General features: G+C 34.4%; 1 protein-coding gene across 3 annotated transcripts in view; it reads left to right on the top strand.

Annotated features, from left to right (window-relative positions):
• The window catches only part of Syx18 (syntaxin 18), a 56,420-nt gene that overhangs the window by 17,060 nt on the left and 26,680 nt on the right, over positions 1-12,680 (top strand). For 2 of the 3 annotated variants that reach the window (XR_015039666.1, XM_085811485.1), the window contains exons 4-5: positions 3,423-3,497; positions 8,427-8,493. Coding sequence is in view for 2 of the 3 variants with exons in the window: in XM_085811485.1 (XP_085667611.1) it covers positions 3,423-3,497; positions 8,427-8,493 (142 nt within the window). In the remaining variant the exon portion in view is untranslated. The remainder of the gene's footprint in view (positions 1-3,422; positions 3,498-8,426; positions 8,494-12,680) is intronic. The other variant, XM_085811486.1, reaches the window with a different exon arrangement.

Below are 12,680 nucleotides of genomic sequence, written 5' to 3'. Positions count from 1 at the left end.
AAGTTGGATCGAACTACCACCGTTCAGCGGATTTGCGCGGGCTTTGCCCGCTCTCTTCTCGTATGCATCCAGAAGATACTGCATACACCATACACATGCGGCTAATTAAAGTCGCACGAAGATGCCAATGGTCAATATGGCGAGATACGGGAATTGTGAATCCAACGGTACCTTCCACTAAGCTCTCCATAAAGCCGTTCTTGAGAAGATGAGGTTACAAACAAACAGACGCGGACAGATTTTAATATATATAATAGTATAGAACTAGCGGGCAAGCCCGCCAGCTGAGCGGGCTGAAGCCCGCTAACTCTGGGGTTGGATGCCTTTGTGGTGTTCGAAAGATGGGCCGAACTACCAGCGTTTAACTGTTTTCCGATGCCTACGCCCACTTTATTCACGTATTCTTCCAGAAGACAATGCATACACGATACACATGCAGAAAATCACGAAAACACCCATGCAGCCAGCGCGCTTGCCGGGATTCGAATGTTAGACCGAACTACCAGCGTTAAACGGTTTTGCGCGAGCTGCGCCCGCTTTATTCACGTATGGATACAGAAGATACTGCATACACTATACACATGGGGAAAATCAAGCAAATACCCATTCAGCCAGCCTGTTAGCCGGGATTTGAACGTTGGACCGAATTACCAGTGTTGAATGGTTCTACGCGGGCTGCGCCCGCTTTATTCACGTATGCATCTACAAGATATTTCATAAACGTTACACATTCGCAAAATCATGAAATACCCCATACAGCCAGCCCGTACGCCTGAATTCGAAATTTGGGCTGAACTACCAGTGTTCTCCGCCCGCTTTATTCCCGTATGCATCCACAAGATACTTCATAAACGTTAAGCATGCGGAAAATCACGAAAACCCCCATCCTGCCAGCCCGCTCGCTCGGATTCGAAAGTTGGACCGAACTCCAGTGTTCAGTGGTTTTGCGCGGTCTGCGCCAGCTTTATTCACATGCAGAAGATACTGCATACGCATTACACATGCAGAAAATAAAAAAAACACCCATGCAACCAGCCCGTTCGCCAGGATTCGAAAGTTCGACTAAACTACCAGTGTCATGCGGCTTTGCGCGGGCTGCGCCTGCTTTATTCACATATGCATCCAGAAGATACTGCATACACTATACGCATGCGTAAAATCACGAAAACACCCATGGAGCCAGCCAGTTCGTCGGAATTCGAAATTACCGCATTACCAGTATTCTGTGCCCGCTTTATTCACGTATGCATCCATGAGATACTTTATAAATGTTACACATGCGAACAATCACGAAAACACCCATGCAGCTCGCCGGTTCACCGGTATTCTAAAGTTAAGCCGAACTACCAGTGTTCAGCGGTTTTTCCTCCGCTTTATTCACGTATGCATCCAGAAGATACTGCATACACTTTATACATGCGGAAAATCACAAAAACACCCACGCTGCCAGCCGTTTCGCGGGTATTCGAAAGCTGGACTGAACTACCAGTGTTCAGCGGATTTCAACGTGTTGCGCCCGCTTTATTAACATATGCATCCAGAAGGTACTGCATACACGATACACGTGCTTAAAATCACGAAAACACCCATGCAGCCAGCGCGCTTGCCGGGGATTCGAAATTTGTACCAGTGTCAGCGGTTTTGCGCGGGCTGATTCCTATATGCATCCAGAAGATACTGCATGCACGATACATATGCGGAAAATCACGCAAACACCCGTGCAGCCGGCCGTCTCGCCGGGATTCGAAAGTTGAAACAAACTACCAGTGTTCAGCGTCTTTACGAATCAGTTCAGCGACTTTTTCGGCTTTATTATTCCAACAGTATATTCGTTATTAAAATTCCTTTTCTTGAACTTCAGCCGAATCCGCACAAAGTTTCAACAAAATTGTTTCACAAGAATATAGTTAAGTTAAATTAAATTTAAATAATTCTTTTGCGTCGTTGCTGCAAGGAAAAGCTCATATTCAATTAAAATTTAATTAAGAAATTTTGAATCGTAAAAAAAAATTAATAATTATTACTGTTGCGAACTAATTTACGATATCATTTAAATTCAAAAAGCGTATGTAAATTAAGTAGACGTATCCAAAACCATGAAAAAATATATTATTCAAAAAGAATAAATTTATTATTCAAAAAAAATTACATATTTAAAAAAAAAAGCGCTTTCAGATTTTTTAATTAATATCTCAGCTGATTAAAATTGTAAAACTTCAAGAACGCCATCACTTAAATTGAATGTAATATAACAACTTTTACTCAATAGTAATAAAAGAATTAACGTGGCAATAACATATCGTGGCAATTATAAAAACCTGAAATTAAAAGAATGTTAGTTTAAAATGCTGCTGACATTAACGAAATATTTTCAATACACTGTGAGGTAACATGAAATCGCGTGTTTTATTAAAACTTCAGAATATAACCTTGATTTTTATCTCTAGCGGTTCAAGAAACTGTAGCCACTCGGAAAGATGAGGGGGAAAATTAGCATTTTCACAGTTTTTAATTAATATCTCAGCTGATTAAAGTCGTACGAAGATGAGAATGGTATCAATGGATTCCGAGAATTTTTTGCAATCCGGCGATACCTCTCTCGAATTCCAACTCGACCCGGTTCCATAGATATTTGGGAAAAAAAGAAATTGACATGTGACCTTTCGCCAGCACAAATCTGAAACGGAAGCAATTGCCTCCCCCCGGCGCTTTCGAAAAAGCAATTTTATCTCATCTAATTCCGAGACTGTTGCCACTCCGAAAAATGAAATAACGTTTTCGCAGTTTTTAATTAATAACTCCGCCGATTATTGTCGTACGAAGATGGGACCGGTATCGACGGATTCGTTGATTTTTTTCGAATCCGGGGATATGCGTTTCGAATCGCAATTCGGAGCCGTTCCGCAGATATTCGAGAAAAACGAATTTGGCACTCGGCCAAATCCCTAAAATAGGGAAAACCCGTGAAAGAAAGTGCAAAACGTAGGGAAAGTAGGGAGAAAATCAGTTTTTAATTAATATCTCGGCTAATTAAAGTCGCACGAAGATGCCGATGGTCAATACGGCGAGCCACGGGAATTCCGAATCCAACGGTACCTTCCGCTAAGCTCTGCACCCAGCCGTTCTTGAGAAGATGATGTTACAAACACACAAACAAACAGACAGAGGCACACAGATTTTAATAGTATAGAGTAGATAGATTGCAAAATGACATGAAATATGAGTATCAGAATAATAATCATTTTTGCATACTAAATCAAAGACTTATTAATTCTTCAGAAATAGGTACTTAGTGGCGTAAAGCTTATAATTTACATAATGCTGTGAGTTTTAATATTTTATAGCATAATATTAGCTTCAACATATTAAATTTTTGTTATATTTGTAAAATATAAAAGTCTATTCTCTTTTAACATTTTTAGTTCAAAAACCGTTCTCTCCACAATTAAAAGAACATCAATCAGCTGTAATATCTTTGATTGAGCAATATTTAAAAGGTAAGAATTGTATTTGCTCATTTATCAAAAATTATAACCAAATATGATGTCAAAAAATGGTAATGTGCATTAGATTAAATTTTAGGTTTAATTTTTAAAAACCTATGTGCTATTTCTAGTCAGTATTGTAATACTTATTTCGCATTTTAAGATACTTATACAGTACAAAGTCTTTAATCCGGGCTCGTCGGGACTTCGGCGATTCCGGATTAGGGGGTATTCCGGATTATAGATAATTAATTTAAATCTTCTAAGATGACATGCAGAAATTATAAGATTAAAAATATTAAACCGTAATGTATGAAATAAAGAGCAATTATGATATAAAGAGTATCAAAATTTACAAAAAAAAGCTTAATATTTATTTGTTTAATTTATTAAACAAATCTCTTTCAATGTAAGTTGTTTAAGTTGCTTCTTTTTTGTGCTAATACTTTCTCTTGAATTCTATAAACAGACATGATTTCTTGTTCAGTTCCACTGTTCAAGTCCTGTAATTGCTGTGTCAAGACTAACTTGTCAATTGAAATTTTTTCGTTTTCACTAACCTCTCTGTCACTTTCTTCACTATCGGAAGTGGTACATCGAAACATGCTTTCACTTTGTAGATCCTTTGGCAGCTCCAGAATCGGAAACTCTTTCTGACATAATCAAAAGTTCAAGCTTACTTTTTATAACATTGCTCTAACAGTCTGCAAAAAATAATAAGCCAGATCCAATTAGAAGATTAAGGTACAACGCAATCTGCAACATTAACTGAAATAGATAATTAAATAATTTTAGCCTAGCTTATACTGTCAGTTATACATTAAGCGTGCATGCGTAAACGTATTATGCACGTGTGTAAAGGTGTTATGTGCATAAAGTTTGTAGCTTTGAGGTCTGGATTATAGATCATTCCGGATTATGGACGTCCAGATTAAAGACTTTGTACTGTATATGTATTATTGATAAATATAAAAAGGTTTCCCTTAAAAGTACATTCGATGTAAATGCAACTCTAAAATCAGTAACTTTCCATTACCTAATTCTGAGAAGCATATTTTGGTACTGTTCTGTTATTGGGACCAGATTCAGAAATGTTTGTGTGTGCACATATGTTAACAGAAATTTTCAGACCCAAAGGCTTATTCATCATCACCTGTAAGCATATACACAAATATACATACATATGCATCCATGAACACATACATTACATGCATATATATATATATATATATATACAGTTAAAAGTCATTAATCCTAACTCGTTGGGACTTCGGCGATTCCGGATTATCGATTTTTCCACATTATAGATCATCAGTTCAAATCTGGTAAGATGGCATGCAGAAATTATAAAATAAAAAATATGAAACTGTAATTTATGAAATAAAGATCAATTATGATCTAAAGGGTATCAAAATTTACAAAAAAAAAGCTTAATATTTATTTGGTTACTTTAATAAACATTTCTTTCAATGTAAGTTATTTAAGTTGCCTCGTTTTATGTGATAATACTTTTTCTTTAATTCTATAAACAGACATAATTTCTTGTTCAGTTACAAACTTCCGCTGTTCAAGTCCTATAATTGTTGTGTCGAGAATACCGACTAATTTGTCAATCGAAATTTTTTCGTTTTCAATAATCTCTGTGTCACTTTCGTCACTATCGGAAGCGAATTATAATGACGAGGAATATGATTTAAATCATACCAAAGACGGAGTACATCGAGATGAAATGCTACATTTAGTAAGGAATTATAAGCCAAATAAAAGAAAAACATATGCCCTGAAGATAAGTATATTGCTGACAGATCAACTTCCAGTTCATTGCGCGCCGCGGTGTCGCCCCCCCCCCAAAGAGCAGCGTGAAATTGATAAACAGATTTCAGAATGGTTAGAGAACAAAGGATATGCCATTATCCATTTTTTGCAGCAGTTCCAAATTTTGTTTGATGGACATCGAAACATACTTTCGCTTTGTAGATCCTTTGGGAGCTCCAGCATCGGAAATTCTATTTGACATAATCGAACAGGGTTCGTAGCGGTCCTTATAAGTGCTTATAAGTCCTTATATTTGAAAATAAAATATAAAGGCCCTTATAGGTGCTTACTTTTCTTTAAAGCCCTTATTTTTTTGTTTTTAGTGCTTATTTTTTGCTTTTAGTGCTTTTTTTTTAAATAACCGCACAATTTTTCCCCGTACCAAAGCCGAAACTCAATAAACTTTTCTTCCTAATATGGAATGTCAAATGGTGAATCATACTCTTGGAAATAGCTTTTCCCCCTTTCTCTGTATAAACATAACCTATGGTGTGCACGGAGAGTACAGACAGGTGCCCGTCGTTCTGTTGCTCAAAGAATTGCGAAAGCAGTAGAAAATTCTGGTACATTCGGCATTCTTTTCCTCCCACCCAAATACTACACACGTTTGAATTTCTATCAAGATCTTAATAATTTGCATTCTCGTTCCGCTTGGTCAGTTCATATTCGTGTTTATTATGATCATTATGCTTATATTATGAGCATATGTATGAATGCTTATAATAACATAGTTGCAGTAACTGCTGAAGTATAATAGACTTCCAAAAATGGTTGTGTTTTAACAGATTAGCTTTCTAATTAATAATATTCGGAATGGCTTAAACAAAGGGAAAGTAATCGAATAGTCAAAATAATTTCATTTTTTTGACCAATACATTATACAGTACAAAGGTTGAAAGGTTCTCCCCTTTCTCCGCAAAATCTCGAATATTGAAACTGTTACAGTTCACTGCAAAACAAGCAACGGACTTTTTTTTTGTTTTTTGTTTTTTTGTTTGTCATTTTCCAATCTGGATTGAATAGTACTAAAAGTTCTGCGGTCTACCAACCCAAGAGAAAAATGATTCTATTCCGGAAATTTAATGCAGTCTGTTGAAAATTAGAATGAAAAACACCGCAGATTGGTAAGTCTCTTTCTTTTCCTTTATTTAGTTCTTTATTCTCCCAATACCGGCAGCTGTTGAATCCTATTTCGTAATATCATGTAGGGAAGAATTACCGCGCACTTATTGCGCAATAACGTTTGCGATATTTTGCAGAGATAATTAATTTTGATGTTCGGTCCGAGATTTGTTTATGAATACTTAAAAGAGTTTTACTGTGCTTGCTAAGCAGAATATTTTTCTGTTCCGTTGGTTTGTTTTTATGTGATGCACATACCGAAATGTCAAAAGTATTTATTTAGCAGAAAAATCTAAAGAACGACTACAGTCTATCCCCCCTCCGCTCCTCTTTTTCAAGTTATGCTCGACTGTCCGAATATTCGTCAATTTTTAAGTATGCAGGTAGTTAAAGTTTACTGTTAAAGGATGACTGCATGAAGCAAATTTCTGTCTTCTGATTTCAGAAATGTTCCTCTTTTTTACTTAAATTACTTTGCTTGCAATATCTGTTAAGGGAAAACTGATATACAATGAAAATTTAGAAAATGTTAAGAATTTAGATTTAAATTAGTTAAATATCAATATAAGGGAGAAAATAAATTGTATTTATTATTAAGTTCCAAGCGAATAGAATAAATATGCCTTATTATTATTTATTTCCTCTATTTTGAACTGAAATTTCGTCATTAAATCTTGTAATATAGTTTAGTTCTGCATAGTTTTTTTTTTTCTCTCATTGTAAACTAGTTCTGTAAATTGAACTGTTATTTAAAATTAAAAAAAAAGTAATTATTTTCCATGGTTGAGGTAATGCTTATTCTCTCTTAATAAATGCTGCATTTCTCATATTTTAAATTACAAGTCTAATTTTTAAGGTTATGCAGTTGTGTATAATGTAATTAGACAGGTGCTTAGTTTTTTCTTAAAATGTGCTTGAAAAGTGCTTATAGGTGCTTATTTTTTTAACCAAAATGTGGCTATGAACCCTGTCGAAAGTTCAAGCTTACTTTTATAAAATTGCTCTAACAGTCTGCAAAAAATAATAAGCCGGATCCCATTCGAAGATTAAGGAACAACGCAATCTGCAACATGAACTGAAATAGATAATTAGATAATTTTAGCTTATACCGTCTGTTATACATTAAACTCGCATGCGTAAACGTACTATGTGCATGCGCACACACATATGCGCAGCCGTAAAGGTCTTACGCGCATGCGTCAAAGCGAAGCATGCACAGAAAGTTTGTAGCTTTGAGGTCCGGATTATGGGTGTCCGAATTAACGACTTTTGACTGTATATACATTTCTGAATCTGGTCCCCCTGAGATAACAGAAGAGTACCCATATTTTTGATGAAGTGGATTTATACTATTCCTAGGAGAATAAGAATTTGTCTTAGTTTTAAAAGTCAACTGAAAAGAATTAGAAAAATACTTTACAAATATGGCTGGGAATTTTTTATCATAAGCCTTTCATTCATTTATCTAAGCCTTTCATTAAACTTTGTTAAAAGACTGTGACATAGAATAAAATTTATGCATCTGCATTTAATTTAGTAGGTATTTTCTATACATATTTTATAAAAATTATGAAGTATGCATTTAATATAAATAACAGTAATATAGTAAGATAATAGATATTAAAATAAATACTTATAGAAGTGATGGGACTGTTCTATCAAATAAAAATCGAGACATTATGGAAACTGATAATTGTCGTCATTAATAGTTACATTCTGCCTCCTTCATTAAAGAGCAAAATCATCTGGAAATGGGGATGATCACCTTGAACATTTGCTGTAATTAAATTATAATTATAAAGTAATTATTGACTTTGTAAGTTATAAATAGCCTTGAATGGAAGTACATATTGCTGTTGCTTTCATAAAGTATTTTTTGGGAGGGATGAAGTAAGATTACTTCTTTAAAATTAAAATTGGGGACTTTTTTAATTAATTTTAAAAGTGCTATGTTATTTGGGCACTATTTTTTAAAAATAATAATTGATTTTAATTTCATTTCAGCCGTATGTAAAATATACAGTGGTCAAAAAGCAATTCGTGTGAAACAAGCTGTAGACCGTCAAAAAATGTGAGTTGTTTTGTTTTAATATAATATGCATTAAAAAATAATGTGCCTAAGTACATACATGAGAGATGAAATTTTGATACTTTTCTTATTTTTCTGGAACTGAGTGTAATGATGAATTCATAATTTAATATTTTGTCCTGATATACAGATTAAATTTTTCATCTATTTATGGAAGTGATATTTTAAAATAACTTAAGTACTTTTTTCAAAGATTTTTAAAAATGTCAGTTTATAAAACTAAATTTCTGTTGTTTAGTTCAAAAAAACGGATAATTTGTATCTAGCACTTACCATTTATCACGAGTTGAGAAATATTATTTCTTTGCCAGATATCTGTAGCAAAATTTGTATAAAGTGATGTTACGATCAATTAAAAAAGAAAAATGGAAAGTTCAGTCTTAATTGATATTAATTTTAAACATGAAGTTTAAAATATAAATATTATGTTTATGATATATTTTTTATTGTGAAAAGCAAATGCTGTGCAGATACACAGCCTTGAGTGTAATAGATAAATAGTCCGAATTCCCAATTTTAGTCTTTGTACTCTAAATATGTAGAAAGAAAGAGAGAAAGAAAAGCTGAGAATTAAAATAGGTGGAAAATGACATACAGTCAAAAGTCGTTAATCCGGACTCGTCGGGACTTCGGCGATTCTGGATTATCGATTTTTCCGGATCATAGATCATCAGTTTAAATCTGGTAAGATGGCATGCAGAAATTACAAAATTAAAAATATGAAACCGTAATTTATGAAATAAAGAATAATTATGATCTAAAGGGTATCAAAATTTACAAAAAAAAAGCTTAATATTTATTTGTTTACTTTATTAAACATTTCTTTCAATGTAAGCTGTTTAAGTTGCTTCATTTTATGTGATAATACTTTCTCTTTAATTCTATAAACAGACATAATTTCTTGTTCAGTTACAAAGTTCCGCTGTTCAAGTCCTATAACTGCTGTGTCGAGAATACCGACTAATTTGTCAACCGAAATTTTTTCGTTTCCAATAACCTCTGTGTCACTTTCTTCAGTATCGGAAGCGAATTATAATGACGAGGAATTTGATTTAAATCATATCAAAGACGGAGTACATCGAGATGAAATACTACATTTAGTAAGGAATAAGCCAAATAAAATAAAAACATCTGCCCTGAAGATAAGGATAGTGCTGACAGATCAACTTCCAGTTCTTTGCGCGCCTCGACATCCCCCCCTTGCAGTGCAGCGGGGAATTGATAAATAGATTTCGAAATGGTTAGAGAAACAAAGGATATGCGTTTATCCATTTTTTGCAGCAATTCCACTTTTTGTTTGATGGACATCGAAACATACTTTCGCTTTGTATATTCTTTGGCAGCTCCAGCATCGGAAATTCTATTTGATATAATCGAGATGTTCAAGCTTACTTTTATAAAATTGCTCTAACGGTCTGCAAAAAATAATAAGCCCGATCCAATTCAAAGATTAAGGAACAACGCAATCTGCAACATTAACTGAAATAGATAATTAGATCATTTTAGTTTATATCGTCTGTTATAGATTAAACGCGCATGCGTAAACGTATTATGCTCATGCACACACACATATGTGCAGCCGTAAAGGTCTTACGTGCACGCGTAAACACCTATGCGCGATGCATGCGCAGAAAGTTTTTAGCTTTGATGTTCGGATTATAGATCATTCCGGATTATGGGTGTCTGAATTAACGACTTTTGACTGTATTTGTATTTTCTCCCTGCAGTGTCCTAATATGTTGGTCATTTAGTTGCTTCATCACATGTGTTTTTATAGATGTGGAAAGCTTCAAACAGGTTTTTGATGCAAAAGCAAAGCTTAAAGTTCTAAAATTAAACTTTTAGAAAAAGTAGCAATAGAAGCTCCCTAAGGTTATGTACTTTGCAGACATTGAACACAAAAATTTTTAAACTTAACCAATTTATTACCAGTATATAAAAATAAAAATACAATGAATAAATTTAATCAATATCAGAAACTTAGTAATAACATAATCATTATCAAAAATTACACTTAGTTGATAATCCATTAACCCCAAGGGTTTTTCCTTTAAAGAATGTCACACTATTAAAGAATATTTTACCTGATCTCCAAATACTGGCATTCAATATGTGAAAAACATATTACTAAACAGAAATTATGTGGTTATAATGAAATTCGCTACACTATCAACGAGTCCATGCTTCGTGGTGAAGAAGGCACGTGGAAAATTAAATTAAGTCCTTGAGAGCACTTAACCCTTTAAGCGTGTAGCGTTTGCTCCTGCGCGTGCACTGCAGTGGGGACGATGACGAGGTGAGTTCGTCAAGCACGCTTAAAGGGTTAAACCGGCAAAACGCTGCCTTCATGGAAACAGGATGCTGGCCGTGGCAGTCGCTCACATCGTAGCCTCTTTTGAGAATCCAGGAAAAGTCATCTTGTAGACTGGAACCACGGCACTTATCACTGGACGGCACGCATCTCAATATCGTCTTCCAATGGGGGCTGGAACGGCACACCACGGAGCAAAGAACCAGGAACCAGAAGGAATAAGCCAGAGCGATGCAAGATACTTGTACTTGAAGTAGACATGACGTCATCTCACGGCAACCAAACAGCTATCAGCACGACTCAGCTTTCCAGATGACGTAACATCAAGCTTCGTTTTTGCATCTTAATTAGGCTGGAACAGTCCGTTCTTAATACAAACAGTGGCAGTGAAAAAACGAAGTAGAAGTAATTATTATATCCCTTTAAAATAAGAACTAAACCTTATGTAAAAGTTAGAAATATTTCAAGGAGGAGAGATGATGCAGAAAAAGGGTTACAATAGGTCATATTTTCCAACAAATGCCCCCCCACATCATCATCTCCGACCTGAAATAAAAACTGAACACAAGTATTTTTTATGAAATTCAAAACAAGAATAAATAAATATCACAACTCCATTCAGTTCAGAAAGTTTTAGGAAAACTTTTCTTTGGGGATATCTTATTCCATTTTTCAAAATTTTATCATAATAAGAAAGTCCAACATGTTACAAAACAATACAAAGACATATATATGATCATACATTCAATACATTTACCCAGGGCCCTAGTCAATCATACAACATTCTACACTATACAATTTTACATTATCCAATACTTATCATAATATGACTTACAACATATTATTTTCTACTAAACAAAACTCTTAATTTAAAGTTGAATACACACAAAAACAAGTTTCACAAGAAAATTGCTTCATAAAATCTTATCAAGTTATGTTTAGTCAGCGGTTTTGTCATGGGATCAGCCAGAATATCTTTGCTTGGAACATATTTTAGATAAAAAATTTCCCTGTTCAATAGATCATGAATGAGGAATAGTTTTACATCTATATGTTTTGTCCTTGAGTTTTCAATGGGTTATTTTGTAAAACATATAGCAGCCATGTTATCCCCAAATAATATAGGTTTGGAAACATAGTTACTTGCAATCTTAAACTGAATGCCAAAACCAAAATGTTTTTAAACCAAACTAATTCTTTTGCTGATTCAGTCATGGAGATAAATTCAGCGTCCATAGTAGACAAACTCGCTCCCCTTTCTTTAAATGTACACCAAGATACAGGTGATTCTTCCAACAAAGCTATTTGTCCACCAATAGACACTATATCATCCCTGGTTGAAGCAAAATCCAAATCTGAATATATATTGAGCTTCAGTTCCTTGCATACCAGTTTAAGTTTGTGATGTCTGGTATTGGAAACGTATCCTCAAAGTTTGAGTAATCCTTCCCAGTGAAACTTACCAGGATTGCTTTGAAACTGAGAAAATATATTAACAGCATACGCTATATCTGGACGAGTACGATTGCAAAGAAATGAGAGGCATTCCAAAACATTTCTATAAGGATAATTCAACATGTCAGTCGTTTCTTCTTGTGTACTGGAACTTTAAGTATTTCACACCTTTAATTATTGGAAGTAATTTGTATTTTAAAATCCTTGAATCGATCAACTATGTCTTCTATATATAATAGCTGGTGAATCAAGACACTGTTGTTCTCATATTCAAATTCCACACCCAAAAGCTTTTTTGTTTTACCCAAAATTTTCAAATCAAAATGTGGATTCAGGACTTTTAATATCCTTTTAGCCTGAACTTCACTTTTTCCAAATACAACAATATCATCAACATAAACCA

Source organism: Stegodyphus dumicola, chromosome 2, assembly GCF_044657685.1.
Source record: "Stegodyphus dumicola isolate Sdum_Otavi_A_Nest chromosome 2, ASM4465768v1".
NCBI lineage: Eukaryota > Metazoa > Arthropoda > Arachnida > Araneae > Eresidae > Stegodyphus > Stegodyphus dumicola.
This window is presented reverse-complemented; position numbering and strand designations above follow the sequence as displayed.